We start from the raw sequence: 26,353 nt of genomic DNA, 5'->3' as shown, positions 1-26,353 counted from the left end.
ACTTAATTATAAAGTCAAGAGATTTTTCACTGGGTGGGGGTAGACACATGAATCGGTTGAGCTTCTTTTGTGTCAGCCAATTCTGGTCTTGGGCATGCTTCATGACATTTCCCAGGAGAATTAATTCAGCCTTCAATGTGTTGAGCTCAGCAATTGGTCAAGCTTGACATTCAGGATTGGATGAGTGACAGGCAACATTTAAGTCGATGGGTGTCATTGATGGAAGTGATCATTAGGTAATGCTGCATGTCATCTGTGTATTGGTGTATCTTGACATTGGTGTTGGCATGGAGTTCCCCAAGAGGCTAGATGTATGGGTTGAAGGCGAATCTGATGTAGGACTTGAATCTGCAGATTACTGGGCAGAGCTGTGTTCTGTTAGGGCTCCTCTGGACCGTGAGTTGACTCTGCATCCATGTCATGCGTTATTCAACTGTGAAGCCTGAAAGCTATGCCTAGCAATGGCAAGAAAAGTGAAGGAGGGGCTCTGTACCAAAGTGACCACAAGGAATTATTTCATCTAAGGTAATTGTAAGATAGTGGAATGTATGGGAATGTCAATGCTCAAGACAGTTTGTCACTATACAATAGAATCTTGCCATATAAGAAGAGTCATTGTTGCCATGTTGCCAAACTATAACAACAAAAAGTGATGGGCACAGGCATAATAAAAGACACCCTCATACACTTGGGTGGCCAATAACTATGTTTCATGAAATTGAAACTTGTGCCCTACGCATGTGAAGACCTATACTCATGAATGGACACATTAGGATGCAACTTGCTTAACCCCACTGAGTGACTCCCACCATTTCACATGAAATCTCTTGCTCTTATTTATCTTGATAATCTTAGCAGTACATGCATAATGTAGCCATTCACATCTACAGACTGCCCTTCAACTAAAATCACACTATGCATCTCAAGTCCTTTCAGCAATCTTAAAAAGCTTCCTCCTTTTCTTGGTAGTACTAAGGTGCCATGCACTAGATGGCATGAGGCACAACTCCTTCCATAGGTGATGGTCAGAATGCATCCATGGTGTTGCTCATAGTTGCTTTGCTTTTTACTTTTGCATTGTGAAAGCTTATAATGCAATTTTACATGTACCATAGATATTTATTCAAATCTCTTTTTGAACCCTTGTTTCAGTCTTAATCAATGTATGTTCTATTTTCACTTAATTAAAATGCACATACTAGTTTCAAATTATCTGTCTAAGCAAGAAAGACTTGGGACAAGCAGAGATGCCATACTTTTGGAACGTAGTTAGACCTTGGAGATATATAACATACTGTGACAAAAGGCCAGAGCCCTTAGAAGGTTTGCCAAATTCTTGCTCTCATTGTGTATGTTGATGGGTACATTTATCATCACTGTCATGTTTGTTCAGATCGATCCATAAAACATACCATATCATGATTACAATCACAATTAATCATACCCCAAGTTATGCAATCAATCCAGTGTGGAAATCATCATAATCGAACAGGTAATATGTCTCACTTCAAATCAACAACTTAACAATTACAATAAACCTCATTCATCAATGTCATCACTGCCCTTATTGCATTCCTAAAGTAACCACAATCTACATTTCATTAATTTTCCTTACGTTTACACCAATACCAGGTACAATCACATGTAAGCTTCTCAATTTATGCATATACTTAAGTACAGAACAAGTCTTGTTTCAATGCAGATTGAAGGCAAATATTTAAAATCTAAGTAGTAAATGTATGGGGTTTGGAAAGTAAGCCTTGGAGAACCTCTGCTCAGCCGTGATCGCAGCATGAACCGAATATGCACACAGGTATTCAGAGTTCCCACGGGGCTCACTGCCCGTTGGTGGACCCTGGCACTCTCAGTTTAACGTTGTACCCATGCTCATCTCGAATTTTTTAAAACACCCCCTGTCCTTGTTTTCAACATTCATCTTAAAACCCTCTTATTCTCAAACCAAGGAGTCTGCAAACATTTACAACAACCTGTTGCTTGAAAATGTCTTACCTGCACAAGACAACCAGACATCTCTGTGTATTGACCTTCTTGTCTTCACATCACAGAATTATTTTACACACGCCCCTTCTGAATAAAATATGCAAGTGTCCATGCATTACACTGTTTCAGGCTTATGTGGTGCAGCCATTTACTGAGGAGAATAGGCATAATTAGGGGCTTTGGAATGCTTATGACCCCCTTCCCAGTGAGCTGTGACTCATCAGCGAAAGGGGCCATTAGCACTCTCCAAGCCCTTGTTAGTGCCATCCTGCATTATGCACACCAAAAAACCCTTTTGGTAGGATTTCAAGGAGGGAGACCTCCATGTTTTACACATCAAAAAGGCAGCTTGTTCTCATTTTTGGGGACGAGGATGTGTACCACACACAGTTTAAGTGCCACCACCAGGGCTCACTGGCAGCTAACATTGGTGAACAAACCCACCATGGGCAGATCAAGGTTCATTAGGCCGGCCAATCAGGGTCGCTGACTGACCTGGCAAGATTTGGTGTGCTCTGGGAGGTTTCTGAGCCCTATAAAAGTACTAAATGACTTTCCCCTCTTTAGTGGGTTTTCATAGGCTGTAAGAGCAGGTGTTTAAAGGGCCAGACTACAACTGGTGTAATAGAGTTGTTTTGGTAGGCATTTGATTCGTTTGTTGATCTTCCTTGACAGTGCATCAAATTTGAATGAGGTTTGCTCTTTATTTGCCCCTTTTCTCAATCTGTGTGTTAATTAGTGTGAGACAGGCATGCTATCAAGAGAGACACAGACTGAAAGATGTTAGTTTCAAAACTTTATTTACTCAGGTTCCGGGGTTGGTATAATGCCTAAGTGGCCCTAACACTAATGTTTCTAAGAGCCATCAAAGTCTTAAAGTCCAAAGTAAAAGTCTGTCTGTGTCTAAACCTATGCTTGCCCTCACTCCTTGACAAAATGTGTTAGGAAGTCTCTTAAAAAAAGGTAGTGGTTCAACAGAAAATAGGACACCAAGGTTGGTTTAAGGTTGTCTTCCCACCAGGTGTAGGTTGGTCAGTTTCACAAAACAAGTTCAATCAAAACAGGGTGTTCATAAGACCTTCTCCACAGTTTTTATAGTGGTCGCAAAACTTTCAATGTCTTAAGTTCCTTGAGGTTCCCTTCCACAAGTTTTAACTCTTCCACGTTTAAAGCTTCTCGGAGTTCCTTTCCCCACGCCTTAACTCCTTCAGCATCAAACCAATAAGTATTGAACTTTGTCTGGCCTCTCAGGGTTCCCTTCCTCAAGCTTCAATCCTTTCAACAATACAAAACAATAAGTCTCCAACTTGGTTAGGCCTCTCAGGGTTCCCTTCCCCAAGCTTGGGCCCCTTTTTGGTTTCAAATACAAGTTCAACTTGTTAGGATGTACCTTTGCTTTTTAAACACAGTACTTTCATACACACTTCAATTGTGGGGCACAATCAGATACTTTCAAAACCGCCAGGTGCTTTGCTCCTTATAGGTGTGACCACTCCGATCTGTTCCCCCACTCTTTATTCCTTGCTCTTCCTTCTTAAGCCTTTCGCCTTCAGGTGCTTCCTGCACCCCTTCTTGTTCTCTTTTGTTTCTTTTGCTTTCTTTCTTGTACACACTTGCACCTTCCTTACTTCTTGTACACACTTGTACCCGTCTTGCTTTCTCGTGTATACTTGCACTGCCTGTCGCTTGCTTTCATCTTTCCGTGCCCCTGGCACTTTCCCTTTCATTCCTGTGCCTCTTGCACACGTCTCTTGTCTTTTCGGTGCTCACTTGCACCTTCCGTTTAGTTGCAGGTTACTTGCACCCTTTTCCCACATCTTTCTGTCCTCCCGGTGCTGATTTGCACCTTTTCTTTTTCCGCTCTCTCAGTGCTTCTTTATACACTTTCTGCTTTTCACTTTCAATTTCGTGTCTTTTGGACTATTTTCTAATCGATTTCAGCTTCAAAACCTTTTAACCTTCTGCCGCTTGCTTTTCACACTGTGCCGCTTTATATTCTGTGCCTTTCTCCCACTACGCTACAGTCACACGCATGCTCCTGAGTTTCTTTCTCACTGCTTTCACGAAACTCACCGGGCAGCGTCGCGTTGACCGGTGGTCACTTCAGGATACGCAGAGTCTCACATCCTGCCCTTCAGACACCATTGGGGCCGGCAGAGGTCTCAAGGGAATGGGCACTCTCCTGGACAGCGCCAGCAGGATGCAGACAGCCTCACTCCGGATCCTTGGAGAAACGGCTTCCTCGCCACAATGCAACCCCTCACAGACATCGGGCCAGCATATCGGTATGCCGTTCTCCTCCAGCCCTCAGCTCCTGTCAGTCTCTGCTCCTTGGCTCCTATAGTCCAGACAACATCCCCAGCTTGCTCACTCTCTTGAAAAAGAAACACCCCTTTTATAGTTATGAAAACGGTCAAGTGGAGTCAGGTGTGAGTGATCATTCGTAAATGCATGACTCGATCAGTGGGACAGTTTAAGTGCTTTTTATAGTCGGTTTCCCTTGCACTCCCCATGTTGCTCCTATGAAAATCTTTATTTCTTCCGGTAGCCTCTTCCTCGTCTAAGTAATGGTTCGAAATGGGGAGGGGGAGATGGAATGGGTTTGGAAATACCCTATGGAAAGGCTGCAAGTGCAATGGGCTGGGAGGTTAGATTGAGTTCCTTTTATTTCTTTAGTGAGTGGACATTGAATGTAGGAAAATCTTTTAACCTTATCTTTACTTAAGGGAATGGTTGCCCCCTTCCTTATGTTTGTGGATTGATTATACAAATAGGGGTCTTGGTGGTATCCACTGCGACCTGGACAGGTAGAGGATGAAAGGGTCTCAAAACAAGAACTTTGTCCTTGGTTCATTAGGGTTTCCTTTCTGCCCCGTCTTGTGTTCTGACTGATGGAACTAAACTCAAATGCCCTGACACCCCCAATATATCCCATGAAAGTATCCAGGACTTTATCTTCTTCTTCTATTGTCCTGTCAGAATACCTCATCTCGCCCGTGGATACCTCACTCCCACCCAGGTGATCCTCCCTCGCTTGTCCACCCCCAGGTTCTGGATCCAACAGCGATAGCCGTCCACTGGCCACTTGAGAACAAGATCCAGGGGGAATAGGAGAATACCCTTAGGTTTCTCACATTAGTCATTTTTACCCTAACATTCCCTCCAAAAAAAGAAAAATATTTTCCTTGTCCTTTCACCTTTCTGTCTACCCCAAACATTGAAAAAAATAAAACATAAAAAGCCCTATTCACTTTTTCATTCCTAAACCTATTCATGAGAATCTCTGTTTTTTGCTGGAAAATGACTGGGAAGCGGAGAGAGGAATCTTTCTTGGTTCTCTCTGTGCAGGAGGAGTACAGAGATCTGGATTTGGTGGAAGTGGATCTCTTACACACTTGGAATCAGAATAGGAGGATGCACAGCCAATCTGCCTCCACCAGCAAGTGTTGCTTCTGCATATGTAGCTAATGGGATTAGTGCTGATGATGGGGTTGCTACTGGGGGTGATTGGGTTGAGGGTAGGAACATTATTGGCACTGCCACAGAGGTAGGGAGGAGCCTGAGCCAGTGATACAGCCAGTGCAGCAAGGTTAGGTGACGAGACAGTACCGCAGGGGTCAGGAGGATGAGAGCCAGTACTGCAGGGTGGGAGGAGGCATAAAGGCCAGTGGAGGTGCAAGGAAGGCTCAGCAGTTGTTATGAAAGGAGGGCAGGAATCCAGTTCCCCATAATCACCATCCTCTTGGGCCTGGGATTACTTTAAGGTGCCTGATGTTGTTTCAGAATCAGAAGCTGCATCCTTGAATTGAACCTTGTACTACGGGTCAAAGACTGTTAGGATAAGATCTCTGCTACCCATTCACCTTGAACCTCATAAAACAAATGCAGTGCTGGCATCTGTGAGGGGATCTGTCTCCTCCTCAGTCTCATCGTCTGTCAGTAGAGCCACCACCAAGTCATCCCAGCTGTGGTAAGGCTTCAGGCAATTGACATCTCTTTGCTTCCGGTCGGATGTGCCCTGTGCGTTTGACTTGGGGTCTTTGTATCAATGAGTGGTAAACCACACTGATCTTTTCAGGCACTACATAGGACCCAGTTCACTTGTCATTAATGAAGCTAGGCTCCACAATCCAAACCATCTGTCCAGGAGTATATTCTGTCACTGTAGCCTTCTGGTCATGCCAGTGCTTTATGAGCTTCTGTCTGGCGTTTTCCGATTTTGTGTGCTCTATTCTCTGTACTTGGCCATCTTGGATCTGTATAATCCCTATGTATTTGAAAAGAGTTTGTGGATTGATCCAGAATTAGTGGCCCCCTAATTGGTTGTCAAAACAGAAACTCAAAGAGAGGGATCCCTACACTGCTCTGTGATCCCTCCCGGTAGGAAAACAGAAGGCATGGCAGGAGAATATCTCATTTTCTCCTCAGGTGCTCTTCTAAGCCACCTATCATGTCACTCAGGTTCCTGTTTAATCACTCTACAAGCTCATTGGTCTGTCGGTGAAAGGCTGTGGAGAACTTGTAAGTAAACCCACACTCATCCCACATAGCCTTGTGAGAAACCAGAAGGTGTCTCACCCGCCAGTCCCCGGGGATCTGTCATCCAGGTGGCTAGGACACGGCCATCGCTTTTGGATCCAGTTCCTGGGGGTGGACCAGTGCGGGAGGATCACCTGGATGAGGGGTCTTGGAAGTGGGATGACACGGTATCCCCTTCCCTGTAACACCTTTTCCCCATCCTACCAGGTAGGATACCTAGAAGCTCAACCCCGCTTTCCCGACACAAACACTTTCTCACTGAGAGTTAATCGTGAGCGACAACGGACTAACACCTGAACCGTATACCTGACAAATTCCAACACAAGGGTCAAGCAGAGTCAGATGGAGCATGAAAGCACAGTCTGAGCAAGGCAAAATGCATGAGGAAGCAGCAATTTCAAGATGGCAGTTTAAACCGAGGAGAAAGGCGTTATGAGCAGAGAGGGTTGCATGGAGGAAACTACCCATGACCTTTTCAGAGAACTGCGACTTTCAAGAGGCCTCGAGGAAAATAAATATAAGACCGGGAATTACAGCTGAAGAACAGTGCACTTGTGTCTTGAAAGTACATGGGGCCCCCCTGCCTTGATAGCCAAGGTGGGGAGAAGCGATTGCCGCTGTGGAACTGTCCTTGGCTCCGACAACAAAGCAGGGCCAGTGAAGTCAGCACAGCCGGTAAGTAGGAGAGACTGATAGCAGACAGGACTGTGTTAAGATCAAGGTTGCAAGCGGCAACATTGTATGAAGAAAGATGAGACGTATGTGATTGAACTTTATGAAACCGAAAATAGGTACAATATACAGAGTTGGCCGGCGCCACGTGGGTTCTCATTCGAAGGGCTCTGTTAGGCATCCAACTGAGGGTGTAAAATTGTGAATTGCGAAATTGAAGTGGTCCTGCAACGGGTCATGCCAACCCCTGTGCACATTCGAAAGTCTTCGATCGCTAATACAAACTAAAATTGGTCTGCACCCGGCTAAGGGAGGATAATTGTATAAACGGGATCTGCGCCCAGAAGAGGGTATCCAAACAAAAGATTATGGTAAGAAAAGTGATCTGAGCCCGGCTGAGGGAGATCCAGGGTGAAGAGTGAATCACCCGACTTCAATAATTTGGAAAGAAATGTTTTCGTTGTTTGTGGTACATCATGCCATCTGAATCAAGAGACTTTGATGTTGGTAAAAGGAACTGTGTCCTCATGCCGATGAAGCCCAGGAGTGTGCTATGCTCGAGTGAACCGCCTTGTCCCGTGCTGAAAACATGGGGAAGGGAGGCCAACGGCCTGAACATCTTGACTTATCATTTTGTTAACACTTCTTTCTTTTTCATGAACATTACCCCACACTATTTGTATTTTAGCTGTAAGGATTGGCAATAGGCTTTTTAGTATAGGCCCTTTTTTTTTTACAAGATTCCACTAGGACTGCATTATTATTATTTTGATGGTCGTAGCTTGCTCCCATCGTAGATTTAGGTTTAGATAGGCATTTATCACACCCTTAATAAAGTTCAATAAACACCCTTGAACTGTGGTCACCTGTGTCTGTCTTACTTTGATACCATGCCTTCCTTACAGCCTTCATATACGTGGGTATGAAGTTGGACCCACTGACAGAAATAACTTCTTTAGGGAACCCTGCATGTGTGGATATCTGTCATGTCCCGGTCCTGGAAGGTATGGTGTTGATGAGTTTCTGCTCATTGCAGGTTTTGTTTGCCATTCATAAGAGTAAGGTGCGGTCTAGCGTTCCACCAAGATGGCCGCCGCCTTACAGTGTTTCTATAACAACGCATAGAAGCCTACGTCCTGTGCGGTGTATCGCTCCTTGGTGCCCGCTGGCGTTCTGGTTCTCCTAGCCGCTCGCCTTCCCTCCAGTAGCGAGTTTTTCGCCTTCCTTTCCCGCGGCAGCCCTCGATCGGCGCTCCTCGCATTTCTCTTCCTCCCTCCGCTTCAAGAGATTCGCAGCCTCCTTCTTGGGCGCGTCTCTCAGCTGCACACGTCTTCTCTCCTGTTACCGGCTTTTCGGATCTTTTTCTCTTCTTGAGTCTTAACCCTTCTCACGGCACACTTCCGGGTTTACCGTGACTTTCCTCCTGCACCTGTGCTCCTGCACGCTCTGCAGCCATCCTGGCATTCCAACTCTAGCAACCTTCTTACTCACTCATTCATTCTTTCATCTCCATCATTTTCACTTACCTTTCTCAGAATTACGGTTGAATCCATCTGGGCCATCTATCAACATTGAGGATTGCTGTGGCACACCTCCGCATGCCTTTCGGAATACCAACCTCTTCAGAAGTGGAATCATCCTCCGGAGCTGTCAGAGTCTATCAGGGTTTTTTGGTGCCGAAGAAGCTTTTCCCCTGAATCTGAGGCAGGCTTTCTGGGGGTCTCTTTTGGTTAGGATTTTGTTTCCTGCAAAGGTGGCCTCCAGTGGAACCCGTCCTTATCTGCACGATAAGAGGGTAAAGGTCAAGAAGAAGACCAAGAAAGTGACTTGCCGAAGGAAAGAGACCTCGGAGACAAGAAACACTTAATCGGAAGAGACAGGTGAGGAGGGGTCACGGGAGAGTTCCATAGACATTTCCAGCCACGACAATATCACTATCAAAGCCTTAGCCATCACTGGGGCTTTGATGGTTCTCAAGGGGTACAGCTCTGGGTACCAGGTGATATTGTGTATCACAACCGAGATGTACTGGTTCACTGAGGAGGTCTGAAGTACCAAAGTATCTACAATGCCCATGCCTATTCCTCGAAAAGACATCCAACCACTGGGAGTCGAATTAAGGTGACCTTTGTTGCCTCGGGCAGACTCACCAGCTGCTTGGCAAGTGTTACAGGACTGCACAAACGTCATGAATTTTACACCCATTTGGGGCCAGAAATAATGGGCTATCAACACGTCAGCTGTCTTGGCCACTCCTAAGTGACCTGCCACAGGAATATTGTTTAGCCAACTCTACTAGAAAATCTCCTGTGACATTGAGGCACCACCACCTCCGGTTGGCCCTTGACATAGGGTTGTTGAACTAACTGCAGAGGAAACCTTTCTCCCAGTATACATTGAACAACCCCAGGGCTTCCCACTGAGCCTCTTTCTCTGCTTGCTCAATCAGATGTGCCAGAGTTGGATAGTCGCGTTACGCCTAGCAAATGTGAGCCTGGCTGGACCCTCCAGATAAGGACAAGTCACTTAGTTCTGGCAGGCCCTTGAGGTCTGAGATTATCATGTCCTCCACCCCAGGTTGTGATTCTACCCCTTCAGTCTACCCTGTGATCACTGGGTCTAGACCCAAAGCAGCAGGCACCTCAGTAGCCACTAGGCTCTCTCTGGAAGGAGCAGACATCTCTGTGGACTTGGAATCTGGACTAGGCAGCACTGGTGGTGCCAGTATTTAGCCATCTTCAGCTGAGAGCACCACTGAGCGCATGGCCCCTAGGTTTGCTACCTAAGCTGATCTTTTGGACCAAGATCTTGTGATTGTAGCAATTAGTTTGTTATCAGGCTTGTCATTTCTTAACAGACAGTCCACTGGAATTGCGTCCTAGACAGCGAAGCTGAGAGGCCCCTCCACCTAAACTCCATGATAGCCAGTTGGCATCAGGTGAAGCCATCAAATACTCTGACATAAGTGTGAGGACCAGGAAGGATCGGGTCCTCTCCCAACCCCCATTTTCGGATACCAGTTATATTCGTAGCAGTGTCACGTAGTGCTGGGCTCTGCCACTATTTCTGGACACATGACCCGTCCCAACAAATTGCTATGTTGCTGATATTAGGGTACATTTGGCCAGCCTCTGGTCTAGTGGTAATTCATCATCTAAGTTGTCCATGATGACTATTGCTTCCTCCTCCTTTATGAGGATAGCACTAACTAAGGCCTGCTTGGGTCTGCCATGGCAAGGTCAATCTCCTCTCCTATGTGTCATATCCCAAGATAGAAATCAGCCACTTGGGGCTATGGATGTGAGTGGCCCAAAGCTAGGGGTGCCTTCATGCCTTCTTTCTGTGGGTGCTGACGAACCAGATGTCTGTGATTTTTGTTTGTGCTTTTGGGGCCCTGTCTTGGTGGGGGTGGCAGTGAGAGCCTGTGCTCTTGTTCTGCATGGATTTTCTTTTATCAATCGGTTTTTCATCTTAGATGTCGTTGTTTGAGTCTTTTTCTGGCTCGAGTGCTCACATACCAGTCAACAGCCCTTTCAAGCTTCCTTGTGTCTGTGTTGCTCTTGTCCACTAAATGGTGGTGTAACTCCATCTCAGAATTTGTAAGTACATTCTCACATACAATTAAATTAAACTTTCCCTCAAATGTGTACACTGACAAGTCGTGCTGTGCAAATAGACTGTAGAACCAGTACAGCTGTGAGTCATCGTCCTTGCCGAGCTGACATTTATCACTCAAATACACCTCTTCCATCTGCAGCTGTAGGCCCAATACTGCTACCTGTTGATCTACCATGCCCAGATACATTGAATAATGAAGAATTTGGAAGCTATTCCCACAGGAGTGTTTGTGTGAGCGTTGAACACCCTAAATGTAGTACCCCTGCACCTATAACAGCTACTGTGAAGCTGGTGCTACCAAATGAAGACAGACATCTTACGGATGTTAGGGATGCTCAGTTGTTATTGTTGTTGCCTGTCCTCAATGCCTCTGCTCTGCAACGCAGTGGTTTTTCAAACATCTGTTAAACACAGTCTTGCACATTACAACTATGGGGGTCATTACGACCCTGGAGGTAGCCATGCCGCTATTTGCGGCATGGCTACCCCCATTCCGGGTACCGGGTCCGAGTTCATGGAATGGGGAAATACCGGGACATTTCGACCTTGGAGGGCCCGGTATGTCCCCATTCCAGGAACCCATCCCCATGCGCATTCGAGCCCTCATAGGGCTCAATGGGAATGGGGAGCATGCTAACAACGGGCCCGTTAATGACGGGCCCGTTGTTACGGGACCCGCTAAGGACGCCTTGGTTTACCAAGGCATCCATAGCCCCAAGTGGCTGATTGGTTTACCAAGGCGTCCTTAGCGGGTCCCGTGAGCGGACCTCGTAATGAGGCGCTAGGGGGTTAACGGGGCTGGCAGCTCTACCGGCCCTGTTAACTCCCTACCGCCAGGGTTGTAATGACCCCCTATGTCTTTTCTATGTCATCCTACTGCCCAGAGTATGTAATACAGCGACTTTAACCTTAAAGCAGGTGTCAACGAATGACGCCAAAAGATACTGAATGTTTTTGCTCATGTTTTTAATATGTGGGCCATTCTGAAAGATTGCCAGCAGTTCCCTTACAAGCTGCACAATGTCTAACTCACTTGTGTTATCATGTTCCATTGCTCTTCGGGCCAGGTTCATTCCGAGCAAGTAGATCAAAAACAGTACCTAACTCAATGACACAGAGCTTTGGCTCACACATTTTGTAGCTCTCAGTGACAGGCTTTACCTTAGGAGTGTCTCTGGGTGGAGAGGCTAAGAGATGAGGCCTGTCTCCCAGAGAAGCCACCTCGCCTCTCTGGATAGATACAGAGGGCTTTGGGCCTCCCTGGAAGCACAGTCACGAATATAAGGAGGAAAACTCTTGCTGGGAGATAACATCTTCTTCCAATAGATTGTGTTAGGAAACTCCAAGAGGAACCAACTATGTAAATATGTTCAAGGATATACTGATTCCCAGTTTCAGGTAATTCAAGGAGCGCCAAAATGCTAGAAATGTAGAGAATAGATAGAGGGATAGAGAACAGGTGTGGCGAAATTCTCTCTCATCAAGCACACATCACACTGGCACACACACACACATTCCCTCAGTCACTCATTGAAACACACACACAAACACACGCATGCGTCCCAATCGCACTCTTATTCACTCACTGAAAAACGCAAATAGTCAGATGTGCACACATAATCCCTACTGCACATGCACACATTGAACAACATTCGCAGATTATTTGCACATAGCAGTGATCTTGAATCTTCTCTCAAGTGGATCAACTTGTGAGGGAGGAAGTGGGTAAAGCCTTTGCAGTGTGGTGGCTCGAGCATGGTAAGGCAAGCCTGCCCCAGGACCAGGCACAGGTCTTTCTTCCATGAGGAGCACCACACCGTTCAAAATTAAAATGACTCCTGAGGCCAAACTCGGAGTATTTACCCAAATAACCCAACTACAATTGCAGGTGGGCACTGAGTCAATGAGGATTTGGGTAAAAACGATTCATATAATATATGATCTAACTGGCCATTAAGGAAGGCTTGTGGGAAAGTGCAATACTACCCAGAGCTCCAACAAAAGAGGGCATATCCTCAGTCTACAGGGCAAAGACCCTGCACTCCCTGCTCAACTCCAGTCCAGCTCCACGGACACTGATGCCTCCTCTGATGTCTTGATGCTGCCTGCTACCAAATAAAAACAGGGCTCCACACAGAGAACTCCAGAAGGGACACGCAGACAGCAAAAGCAAGTGTAAACGTGGCACTGTGGTAAGTGGAGAAAGGCTGTACAGGAATCCCAATAAAGCACGGCACACTGCTTTAATCGTAGTGAGCTGCCATACATGGTCAAAGTAAGAACAATAAAAACGGACTGCAAAATGTTCTCGGCCAATTGTGGCCATTATGGATTGGGGACTTCATGCGTAGTTTGACGCCATGAACAGAGGCATAATCGGTAATAATAACAACTACAATATAATTCATCATTACAATCACAATGGAAAACACATCAGTGAACCAAACAGCAAGGAAATAAATAATATTTTAATAGTATTTACCAATCTCTCGCCTATTTAGAGAGCTCCACTACCTTGTTATGCTTGACAGAGCAGGTGGGGTTGATCTAAATATGTACCTGCAAGCTGCTTGCAGAGAGCAAGCACTCTCTCGCCACACCTAAAAATACATAACCAACACCGCCATGTCATGCTTCTGGTGTTGATGGAGAAGACTCGCTCTGCTAATCCTGGCCGAGACCCAAGCCTTGCCCATTTGTACAGACCTAAATTCGCTTTTGCAGTGTGTTTGTCTGTTTTGATAAAATTCAAATGCGTGTGGCAAATGTCCATATTCAACATGGCGTATATCATTTCTTTATTAACCAATTTGGTTTCTGGCACCACCTTGATGTGCATAATATGACAAAAAATGTGTGTAGAGCTTTATGATTCATAGCCCCAGAGGGGATTTTGCTGTTGTGTATTTCTGAAAATTCTGATATTGACTTGTGTAATTATGTTTTAATACAAATATGCCCTGAATTAGTAGTAGTCGAGGTGATTCACACCCATCTGTCATTGTGATGATCTTCCAAAGTACAATCAAAATAACGAAATATTCGATCTTTTATTTTACATTACCTGGCCCCGTCGTGTTTCACAATTGTGAAGATAGCTCAGGTGGTAGATTTTCAGGTTCAGAGAGGCAAAATTCAGATACTTCAGGAAAAGCTGAAACAAGAAAGTGATTGGTAAACAAACTATCCAACAAACAAAAAAGAAATGCAAGACGAAAAAAAACTAGGGCAGCTCTCTTCCAAGCACCCTCTCTGTGGAATATGTAACCAACACAGATCAGACTGGCTCCATCCTCCTACATGTTCGAAAGGAATGGAATCGCTGGTCTTCTGAGAACATCTCACCAATCGCTGAGCACCACTCAACCCTTCCTCTCTCCACCCCCCAAAGCTTTACCTCAAATGCACCCCCTACCCAACCCAGCAACATCTGCAACGCCATAGCCTAAAACCTATTGGTGCAACCGCTATATACAGCCTTAACTTGCTTTCCAGCTAGGTTTGCACTTTGCAAATGTATGTATATATGTACTGGATTTATATCGCGCAACAACATCTCCCCACCAATGGGGCGTCAAGGCACTGAATATGAAATGACATTCAGCATACTGCTAAATATTAAGCTGACCAGGAACGATTATCTGGGGGAAAGCAATGTTTTCAAGGTTTTCCTAAAAGCCAAATGATCTTCCAGTAAGCGATAAGGTTGAGGCAAATTATTCCGGCAGCTTGAACGGAAATCCCCCCCACACACACAAACAGACTCATGCGCGGGCACACACACATGTTTTGTTTCAAGATGTTTCCTTAGTTATTGTGTAATACTCACATCTTCATCTGAATTGGTAAAGTAAGGTCCATCAGTCTTATTTACTGCCATGATTACAGCCACTACATCTTTGCCGTTCATGATAGGCGTGGCAAGAATATTCTTTGTTGCATACTCTGTGAGGTCATCTGCAAACTTGCTGTACTGCGTACTCTGTTTAAGAAATCGTTGAATAGACAATTAAAAGGCATCATTACCAGATTTCACAATTTCAATAAGAAAACGAAGAACATGCTACCTTACAATATACAACAGGAAAACCAACTGTAGGAAGAATCTGCCTTTCAGAAAAAAAGGGTTGGACTTTGGGGGTCACCAAACAGCACCCGAGAAGCATGCAGTGGCAGGGAACTGTGACTGTGTACTTCATATATACCCTCTGGCTCAGCATCAAGACAATCTCCCACACGCAGAAGGAACCATCCATCATCTTTCTACCAAATCGAATGGCAAGGTATACCTGCATTGTGGTTAGAGTGGTCCATCATTCACAGGGCGCCCACCAATTGCACAATAACAATTTGGATCCCTATGCTTAACAGTACATGGAAAAATAATTCTTCCACCCACCTAACCACTTTGGAATTCCTTCATTTTACACTGCCACCCTCTGTGTGTATTGAATACATGCACTTTATAGAGAAAAATAATATTCTAACTATAAACCTATGTGAACCTTCCAATTATTCACTTCGATAACTGTTATCCTGTATCCGTCCCGTCCTATTCCCCTTAAGCCCTGAACTGCGCCTCATGAATGTTTGCATTAGTTCAGAAAGGGACTCCTGTCTTGTATGTGCCCCTGTTGGCCCGTCAGGGTTAGAGTGTCCAAAAGGCAGCCTGTGTAAGTCTCCACTTTGTAGAAGGTTAGTGGGGTATAAGCTGCTGTAATCACTAATGGGAAATTCAGTGCTGAGGTCAGAAGCCTAGCATTGTGTCCTGTGAGTGAAATGGTGAACGAACATTGCCAGACGTGCATGTATGGCTATGACATCTGCTTCCTGGAAAGTCCCATTATTTCCATCTTGTAAGAGCTAGTAGTAGGGTGGGATACCTTTCATTTTAAGTATTTAGCCGAATACCGAATAGCTGGACAACCATTCGGCAGGAGACACATATGGAGCCAAATAGTTGCATTTTCTTAATTAATAAATGTATGTGTGGTACTGAGGGGGGATGCAGGTATTTGAAAAATTTATTTTTATTAATAGTATTTTTCTTTCTTTTTCGGGTGGAGTATGTTTGTGGTGTTTTGGGACATGGTAAAAGACACCAGAAAAACCCCCAGTCCACCCTCTCCTTGCACTTAGCATGTGGACCCTCACCCCCTGCATCGCATGCAATCACTGGCACTTGCCCTCCTGCCCTCCCCTTAGCACGCTCCTAGCCCTGTGACCCACTTCCCCCTGTCCCCTTTCATTTGCATTCTCTCTTCATCCTGCACTTCCCTTCCCACCCTAGCACTTCGTTTTTCGCACATACCGCCCTCCCCCATCTTCTTCGCACTTCTTGTCACTGGACTTGCATGATCTGAATGACACAAGGCCTAGTAGGACCGTTATTGTTATCTTTCTCTGTTGTCTCCTCCTCCCCTGTTGTCTTGTGATACCTTGAAACACCATTTGTTGTATAGCACCTTACAAATATCCCATAAATAAAAATAGAATATGAATAGTAAATAAATGTTCAGTCCTACATGCTTCTCAGCTGACCCCATAGTGCTGGTTTTCAGATCTTTAATTGGCATGTTCATGTTTATTTGACTTATTTTTTTCACTTGTACATCCACTTGGTCCAATGTTTCTAAATTGTAAACTTGTAACTCCTTGACTGTATTACACACATATCCCTCTTTTGTAACTCTCTAACACTCAGAGGAATATTTCTGCCACCACAGACTGTGGTGGTTTGGTTATAAAAAAAAATAGCCATGTTCTTTTGTAACATCTGGCACTTACTCATTTTGGCTACATGAGAAAGTTGGAGGGCAGGAATTGTAACCTATGTTTTGAAATTACAAGCACATCTCTTGCACAGGCACACTTCCCACTGAGCCATTTTACTTGCTTAATAACCTTTATAACCTTGGCCTGCAGGCTGAATACAGTTCAGTTCTTTGCTTTAGGCACACTACCTTCTGAGCTATTTTACTGAGGGTTTGGAACTAACTGGGATCTCTGCAACAGCTGCATTAATCCACGTAGTTATATTATTTGGATTGGGAATTGGTGGGATTGGAAGCTATAACTCTCAGCTTTCTCACACAGGTCATCAGCAAATTAATAGCACCTAAAGAAAATAAAATGTTCCAATAGAAACGTCATAAACTATTGAACCAGCTCATTGGCTTTCAACTGCAAAACACAGGGGACAGCAGAGACACATAAAAAATATTGTGAGTTTTGCTGCAGCTCACCCCTCCTCAACAAACACCCATATTAAGGTCTGTCTGTCCAGCACATAAAGGGTGGGGACTTTGTGTGCACTTTCACACCTCTGCTCCACCTGTGCTCAATCACAAAAGTGACAGCAGCATATGTTTCATAATCCTTTTAAAAGCCAAATACACAGTCAAAACAGTACTTATGTATTTTGTAGGGGAAACTATTTGGATTTGAGTGATATTTAAGCATTCTGCCAAAGCCAAATCTAATTTTCAGCCAGAATACTTACTCAAAGCTGAATTTTGGTACATGCCTAGTTTTAAGTGACAGGTGGCCCACCCCTTTACCATGCCATTGAACCGCTATAAATTTGACAGAACCCCAATAATTTAATGACACCCACATTTCTTTATGTATTTGATATAAATCCGATAAGAACCCCCTGTAGTGAATAACATTTGATAGAGGTGTATCTGAAACCCTATGAATTAAATTGAACCCCAATAAATGTGATGAGCGAAACACTTTTTTTATTTTTATACTTATTGTGTTTATCTTCAAAATTAGAACTTTAACACATCAAAATATTTACATAATTCATTAGATAGCAAAAACGAAATCTAGCAATTCTAAAAAGAAAAACTTAAATAATCCACTCTTCCATCACAGTCATTTTGATATATAAATAATTAAAACATACACTCAAACATTCACCATTCACACACAATATCCCATAATATACAATTATAACACTAAAATAAATCAAGCTCCATTCTAGTTTTCGGGCGAAAAGCCACAGAAGTAGAAAATTAAACCTTAGTTATCCAATTAATTATACAATTCATCACAGCATCTACAGATGCTTTTTAAATACTTTCTAGTAAATCCTAACTCGTCCAGCATTCTAATAACCCCTAGGGTTAGAAAATTTCCTTGCCCGCACTTAGTCTCTCCCATACTACTTGTGCCAGATCTTCATTACTTAATGAGAACAATCTACTTTGAATCTCGTTCTAAGGTCTCTTAGCAGTGGGCATTCCACCATCAAATGATACAGGGTCTCTGGTCATTTTACAGTAGCGACACATATTTGTCTCTACACCCCTTCTTCTATTGGCCAATATTTCCCCCGTTGGCAAAAGGTTGAAACGGAATGCACAAAAATTGACTATGTATTCTTGGACATGGAATTGCTTCAAATAGTTGGCAACATTCCCATTGGCTTTTCGATCCTAGCAAAAGTAGAATAGGTTTTGTAATTTCTTACTAAAGCGATCGTTTGAATCCAGTCCGTCTCCTTCAGTCTGTTTTTACTGCATACAGGTTTTCACACATCTCTTTCTGATCTTTACTGTATTCCACCAACATGGCATCAGCTCTATTGACCATTGCCGAAAGGAGGAATGATTGGTTTGAATCCAATTCTTTAGCTAAATTTACAAAGAGTGTATGTGCAGTGGGATAGAGAATTTTTGTTATTCATAACGTATTGACGGCATTGGTGTCCCACTTGGTAAATAGTACCCTTTTCCATATGAAGCCCTCTATTTTTACCCATGGTATAGTTAGACTTGTTGGGTTCACTTCCACTCTATATAGTATTTTGAGAACTACCTTCCCCACATAGTATATGAGCAGGAGTTTTATTGTGAACTTGCAGTATTTAGAGAGGATCTTCTTCATTTGGTAAATCATTTGACCACTTTTATGCAGCATTCGATTCACACGATCCTCACACAATGTTTTATCAGTAACCTGAAAACCTAGACAGATTACTTCTCTTTCAGGTGGTATCTTGATATTTTGTACTTGCTAGGTATATTTTGCTCGTAAAGCCTTATGGCGGGATAACTGTATCAGCTGGCACTTTTTCTGATTAATTACAAGACCATTACTTTAAGCGTAGTCAGTAATTTTTGTAAGCAGACGCTGTAGCCCCACCGGCGTAAGGTCATAGAGTGCCTTTTTATATAAAATATATATTAATTTTATATAAATTTGATAATTACAATGAATTTGAAATAAAAACTAAACATAGATTTACCCGGACCCCTATACATTTAATTTAATCCCATTAAATGTGATGGCATCCCCAACATTTTTTATATACATTTCATCAAAATTTGATTGAACCCCAATAAATTAAATGACCCCACAAATGTTTATATAAATTCGATATAAATTGATTGAACCCAAATAAATTTGATGACCCCCAAAAATGTTTGCATAAATTCAATATAAATTGATTGAACCCCAATAAATTTGAAGCACCCCCAATTTTCTATATAAATACAATATACATTTGAGTGATACCCAATAAATGTAATGACTGCCAAAAATGTTTATATACATTTCATAAAAATTGATTTAATCACAAAATATTTGATGACCCACAAACATTTTTATAAAACTTTGATTTAATTTGATTGAACCCCAAAATTGTTTATATACATTTGATACAAATGTTATTGAACCCCAATACATTTAATGACCACATACATGTTTATATACATTCAATATAAATTGATTGAACCCCAATACATTATATGACTTCCCAAAATGTTTAATATATATTTGATGACCCCAGAAATGTGTATATAAACTCAATAAGAGCCCCAATGAATTTGATATAAAAATACAACTTCGAGAGCGACCTTATCGGTTTGATATTGAACTGTAAAATACAAAATTAAAACGCACAGATCTAATGCACACTATTGCTATCATCTGATACATTTCACAGCAATATTTAGCTATTTGGTTGGCGGCCATCACGTTCAGGATGTTATACATATTTGCACAGACTTCATACAACAGCATACACCTGTATTTATGTATTTCACAACAGATCAATACTCTTTATAGCGATATATAACCTTTACACCTGTTGCTATAGAGCATAGCTGTTAATAAATGTGTGGGTCTAACGGTATTTAGAGTATAACGACATTGGTTGTAGGCTTGTGTAATAAGCTCATTTTTGATGCGTACAGCTGGATTTATGTATTTCACAACAGATCAATACTATTTATAGTGATATATAACTTTTACAACTGTTGTTATAGAGCATAGCTCTTAATAAATACGTAGGTCTAACGGTATTTAGAGTATAACGACATTGGTTGTAGGCTTGGGTAATAAGTGCATTTTTGATGCTACTGTAATCAACAGAGCATGCAGTCTTTAGGTTTTACAGGTGGGGTGCACTTAAAAGTACAGTTCAAGCTGCAGCAGAGGGTTACATGAGACAGCACAGTTGCGATTCCCCCTTGCAAGCCGTGTGGGCACAATCTGATAAACCTTAACACGGCATTAACATAGCCTTTCAAAGACAAATTGGAATAGTGGGGTGGCACACTGAGAGAGCAGTTCAGCTGTACCATGGTGATAACAATGAGCTGGGCCCTTTGAAGAGCAACGCCTTATCCAAGTGCAAGGCATGACCCTATGGTGGAGCCCATTCTAATTGCACTGCGTTTTACACCCACTGCTAGCAATCTAAATCTAGCTGTAATTATAATCTAGCCGTGTTTTTGCGCCTAAAATCAAATCTAGCTGTGTTTTTGCATTTAGCTTAAAATCAAATCTAGCTGTGTTTTTGCATTTAGCTTAACATCAAATCAAGCTGTGTTTTTGCATTTAGCTTAAAACCAAATATATCTTTGTTTTTGCATTTAGCTTAAAATCAAATCTAGCTGTGTTTTTGCATTTAGCTTAAAATCAAATCTAGCTGTGTTTTGCATTTACCTTAAAATGAAATCTAGCTGTGTTTTTGCATTTAGCTTAAAATCAAATCTAGCTGTGTTTTTGCAAATTTGCTGTGCTCTTTGCTTTACTGCATGCTTTTCTTATAACCTGCTGGCCCAGTGACTGCACCATTCTACTTGTTCTACTCTGCCCCACCCTTACCCTCACCACCCTCTCTCTCTAACTCACCCATGGCACTTTCGATTTCTCCTATTTTCTCTAACTGTTTCTCCATCGACTATCCTTCCCTTCCCTTTTCACTAAGGGCCTCATCACGAGTTGGGCGGTAACGCCGGCGCTAATAGCGCTGGCGCTATCTGCCCTACCGCCAAACCCACCGGCGCTATTAGCGCCAGATCACGGGTTTGGCGGATTTGGAAATCCCCATTCCCAATTGAGCCCATTCGGGAATGCCCCATTCCCCATTGGGCTCAATGGGGAAATTTCACGCTCATACCGGCGGCGGATTTCCCGCCGGCGGTATGAGCACGAATTTTCAGAGGATTTCCCCCCAGCGCAGAGCTGGGGAGAAATCCGCCAAAGCCCTAATTTGGCGGACCATTAAATCCGGCGGTAACAGCGCTACCGCCGGATTTAAGGGTTACCGCCAAACTCGTGATGAGGTCCTAAGTCTGGTAGGAAGAAGTTCAAAAAGGATATCTTGGCCTCTGATCCTGGTCTCCCTATCGCCGACACTTACACCAGCACTTCCTTCAGACAGACCCTCACCGACATCCTTTTTGTCGTTCCTTCGCCAGATCTATGGACTCTTCATATGATCTCTGTGCTCTATCCTTTATCCTCCTCTCCCATTAATGATGGCACCTGCTGGGAAGCCCTCATGGCATCCTTAGACTCCTCTAAGGTCGTCATTAATGTCTACCTAAATGGCACCGTCATGGTCCAAGGCCCTTAGGCCAATCTCCTCCTCTTTGATAGACTCATCAAGTTCCTTTCATCTCCTGCTGTCCTCTCTGTCCCCTCTCCTGCTTCCCTGCCTCCCCCCTCCACCTCCCCCTTGGGTACCTTGCCCTCTCTTCCTTCCTGCTCTGCCCCCAAGAAGGCTCCTTCTTCACCTCCGCAGGGCGTACCTTTGATTTGTACCCGTCGCCGGACGTTTTTTAAGGCTGGCAACCTTCTTCATCTTGCCACTCTCAACTCTCGCTCTGCCGTCAAACACTCCTCTGACATCTGCTGGAAGAACTCGACCTCGATGTCCTCGGTCTTACTGAGACATGGTTCACGGCCAGCTCTGTCACAAGCTTTGACACACTCCCCCCTGACAGCTTCAAGATCCTCTCCACACCCAGATCCACCCAATCCGGAGGGGGTGTAGTCCTGATCTTCCCTGAGTAGATTCCTGCCTCTATCATTCCCACGTAGACTTACTCCTCTTTCAAATGCCTTGCCTGCAGGCTTTCTCTTTCTCCTGGCCATTCTCTTACTGTGGCTACTATCTATCGACCTCCTGGTCAGATCACCTCATTCGCCTCTGAGTGGGCAGACCTCTCCTCCTCCTTCTGTCCTCAACCACTCAACTCCTCCTTCTCTGTGACCTCAATATCCATCTAGATGCTCCCTGTTCCTACTCTGTACTCTTTCGTGACCTCTGTTATTCTCTCACCCTTTCTATTCTCCCCTCTAGCCCGACTCACTCTGCAGAGCACACATTTGATGTTATGATCTCCTCTGACCTCCCCCTCTCCATCCCTCTGACAACTCCTCTCTCCTGGAGCGATCTCTCCCTCCTTTCCTCCCATCTCTCCCTCTCTACCCCCAGGCCAAGCCAACCCCAACATTGCCACCTACCTTCTCGGAAATCCGGCCCATGAAGTGTGTGTCAGTTGAGGCTTTCACCGCCACCTTCTCTTCCCCCCTCTACGCCTCTGGCTGACTCACATCCTGACACAGCCCTTTCCATGCTCTACTCTTCTATCTCCAATACTCTTGATGCTCTTGCCCCTGTCATGAGGATCTGCTTGATGCCCAAAGCCAAGTGCGACTCTGTCGCAGCTAGCCCTAAACGTAAGTGCAGGGTGGCTGAGAGGTAATGGAGGGCTTCTTGTTCATCCTCTGACAAACTGGCCTGCCGCCTGCTCCAAAGGCAATAGCAGCTCCGTATCCACACTAAGAAGAGAGCCCACATCCAAGCCTGTGTCTCTGCGGCATCTAACAATTCGGCTGAACTCTTCAAAATCTGCAAGGAGCTGGCCAACCCTGCTGCAGTCTTTACCTCTCCTGTCGCCTCCCAGGCTCTTTGCACGACTGTTGCCTCTAACTTCACCTCAAAAACCCAGGACATCCTGTCCACCCTCTCTTTCCCCTCCTCCTCTTCCCCCTTCTCCTTCTGCTAACTCTGGCCCTCCTGCAGCCGCCCCCACCCTCTTTCTCTTCCTTTCCTCTTTTCTCTCCTGACAAGGTTTCTAGACAAGTCTGATCTATGAAAGTCTTGTCAAAACAGGTTCTTCCCTGTTCTTCCAAAACCATCAAGGACCACATTGACACCCTTGCTCCTGCCCTGGCCGATTTCTGCAACCTCTCCTTCGCCTCAGGAGCCTTCCCCTCCCCTCTGAAGCACTCTCTTGTGCACCCTCTTCTCAAGAAACGCACAGCTGACCCTTCCTGCCCAGCTAACTATCGCCCGATCTCCATCACTCCTCTACTGGGCAAACTCTTGGAAAAGCTGGCCATCTGATTGCTTAATCTTCACACTGAATCTGTTGGGTGTCTCCATGGCCATCAGTCTGGCTTTACAGCTGCCAGAAGCATGGAAACTGCTCTCCTGAACATCCCTGAAGACCTGCTCTCCAACCTTGACTCTGACATCCCTTCTGTCCTCATCCTACTCGATCTCTCTTCTGCCTTCGACACGGTCAACCATACCATCCTTCTCAACCGTCTCCGTGACAACCTGGGTTTCACTGAGCAGGCTCCGGCTTGGCTGACATCTTTCCTCCCTGATCGACCCTCCCAGGTTCAACTTGGGTCCTTCCTTTCCTTTATATCTCTCTCTACCTACGGTGTTCCCCAGTGGTCTAAACTCTCACCCTGGTTTTTCAACCAATATTGATTGATTGATATTTTATTTCTATCGCGCTCGTACACAAGTGTTTCAGAGCGCGACAAGGCAAGGGAGGGGAACAGGGGAGAACAAAACAGCGATCTTACTAGACCCAGTGACATTGAGAATGCACAAGTGCATGGGAGAGGGGGGAGGGGAAAAGTGCATGGAAGGGGGAGAGGTGGAAAGTGTGAAGCAGAGGAGAAACAGATAAATAACAATAAATAAATGATAAAGGCAACATACAGTGGTAATGCAGCCAGCAATTTGCAAGTGCTAGGTTTAAGGCACCAGACAGGGTAGGTCTGATAAGTGCAGGAAGAAAAAGGGGGGGCTGTATGGGTACAGATACAGACCCCAGTGCAAGGGGTGGCCCGGAGGCAGTGCGGGAGGGTGGCAGGATGAGCAGGTACCTGGGCCCAAAAGGGTGGCCAGGTGCACGGTGCCAAGAGAGAACAGATCAGCAGGGGAGAGGGGGAGCGAAGGCAGAAGAAAAGAGGAAGGTCTTGAGGTTCTTCTGGAACGGGAGATGGTTCTCCTCAAGTTTTCGAGTGGCAGGGAGGATGTTCCAGAAGGAGGCCCCAGCCGAAGACAGAGATCTACCCCAGCTCGTTTCTTAGAAAAACGACTGACCCTGAGTGAGTTGGAGGTAGAGGAGCGAAGAGCTCGAGAGGGGAGGTATTTGCGGAGGGATAGCTGAAGGTATTTTGGACCCAGGCCCCAGAAAGCTTTGTGGACATTGCAGAGGGTTTTGAATTTAATCCTTGCATCCACTGGGAGCCAGTGGAGAGATTTCAGAGCTGGAGAGATACGGCCAAGGACAAGTCTCGCAGTCGCAGTCCTGTTCTGGATTTGTTGCAGAGGGCGGAGAGTGGAGGCAGGTAGATTTAGAAAGAGGCTGTTACAATAGTCCAAGCTAGAGAGAAATACCTGGTAAGTCTCGCCAATCGTATTTCCGCTCTCTGCTTCAACATTCAGTGCTACGCGGTTAACACTCAACTCATTTTCAGGCTTCCGTCGGCCACCTCTTCTCCTTCTCTCATCTCAGATTGTCTGTTTGCTATTCAGGAGTGGTGTCCCGCCAACGATCTCTACCTTAATGCCAGCAAGACTGAGATTTTCCTCATCGGTATACCTTCACCCTCCTTTCTTGATACTCACTGGACATAGCTCTAAGACACAAGCACTACATCACTACTGGACAGCCCTAGTGTAAGCAAGGGTAACAGAATGGTCCTTAAGACAGCCATGTGCCAGGCTTTATGTTATTAGTCTGTAGTCTACAGCTATTTAAAACGTTTAAAGACACCAGTTGTATAAACATGTTCAAAGCATGTTTTAAATCCAAACTCTCTCATACTCTTTTTGAAAGTCACAATGGATTTCATAGTTGTGGCTGTACGTTCATGGAAATATAGCCATAGGTCATGTCTTATTTACACTTTTACTGCCATATCTGCTTATATTTTCTATTGAACTCACTCGGTTTGAAGAGCCTCGCTATTTTAAACTTTTAAAGGGAACTGTTGTATTGACATGTTGAGTGCATTTTAGAATGGTTAGATGATGTGTGTGATAACCCCTATGCTGCTCCAAGTGACATTCCAGATGGTGGGTCCGTCAGTATCGCCATTGTAAACGACACAAATGCATGCATTGATCATGATGTTGAAACTCAGAAGAGCAATGTTAATGTTGCGGGGCAGGTGTGTGATAAACAACATTCAAAAAGGCCTTAACACAACTATCATCACTATAGATGACACAGCCGATGTATGCAGATATACATACGTCATATGTGCGTGCCCCAGTAGAGTGCAAAACTCTCAACTCCATTATTATTATTATGGTATTTATTGAGCACGGACCTAGCTTTGAGAAGCATGGGAGCTCTTTACAGAGGTATACAATACAGATACATAACAGAGCGCTTCACAGAGGTATCCAACAGTATAGATGCCTAACGCAGCGCTTTTCAGAGGTAACATAGCAGATATACAGTGGGGGTAGGATAGAGAGGGGCACAGAGGAGGGGTTGTAAGAGGATTCAATTCAGCACTACAGCTAAGTTAACGCCTAGTCTAGAATACTGAATGAAAACCCTTATTGATATATCTTTAGGTCCAGTTCATGCGTTCTGGATGACTACCCCTATCTAACACCCCTCTCTTGGAATCCCCCTGACCCCACTGAGCCAAGAAGTAGTTCTGTTTTGCAAGTTTAAAAGGTTTATTTGATAATTTAAACAATAGATATATATATGTCACACCTTATAATAAATTAATAATTGAATATCACACTTAATCTGATATGATAAAGATTAACAACGGAGAATCTGGCACTAACACGCTTCTCTATAATCAATAAGGAGTTGACATGAAATGGATAAGGTAGCACACTGGTAAATAGGAACAAAAGTATAATGTGGTAGAGGATGCTTTATGTAAGCTCAGGTGGATGCAATATTCAAGGAATGCAGTACAGAAAATACTCAATATGATT

At 44.3% G+C, this 26,353-nt stretch overlaps 1 protein-coding gene across 1 annotated transcript in view; it reads right to left on the bottom strand.

Moving 5' to 3' along the window:
* The window catches only part of PDE6B (phosphodiesterase 6B), a 653,633-nt gene that overhangs the window by 501,301 nt on the left and 125,979 nt on the right, over nucleotides 1–26,353 (bottom strand). Inside the window, exons 2-3 of the mRNA XM_069626382.1 lie at nucleotides 14,660–14,812; nucleotides 13,895–13,984 (exon numbers count right to left, since the gene is read on the bottom strand). Of these exons, the coding sequence (XP_069482483.1) occupies nucleotides 13,895–13,984; nucleotides 14,660–14,812 (243 nt within the window). The remainder of the gene's footprint in view (nucleotides 1–13,894; nucleotides 13,985–14,659; nucleotides 14,813–26,353) is intronic.

Source organism: Ambystoma mexicanum, chromosome 6p (assembly GCF_040938575.1).
Source record: "Ambystoma mexicanum isolate Mex_15411 chromosome 6p, UKY_AmexF1_1, whole genome shotgun sequence".
Taxonomy (NCBI): domain Eukaryota; kingdom Metazoa; phylum Chordata; class Amphibia; order Caudata; family Ambystomatidae; genus Ambystoma; species Ambystoma mexicanum.
Note: the sequence above shows the minus strand (reverse complement) of the source record. Positions and strands in the feature narration are given on the sequence as shown.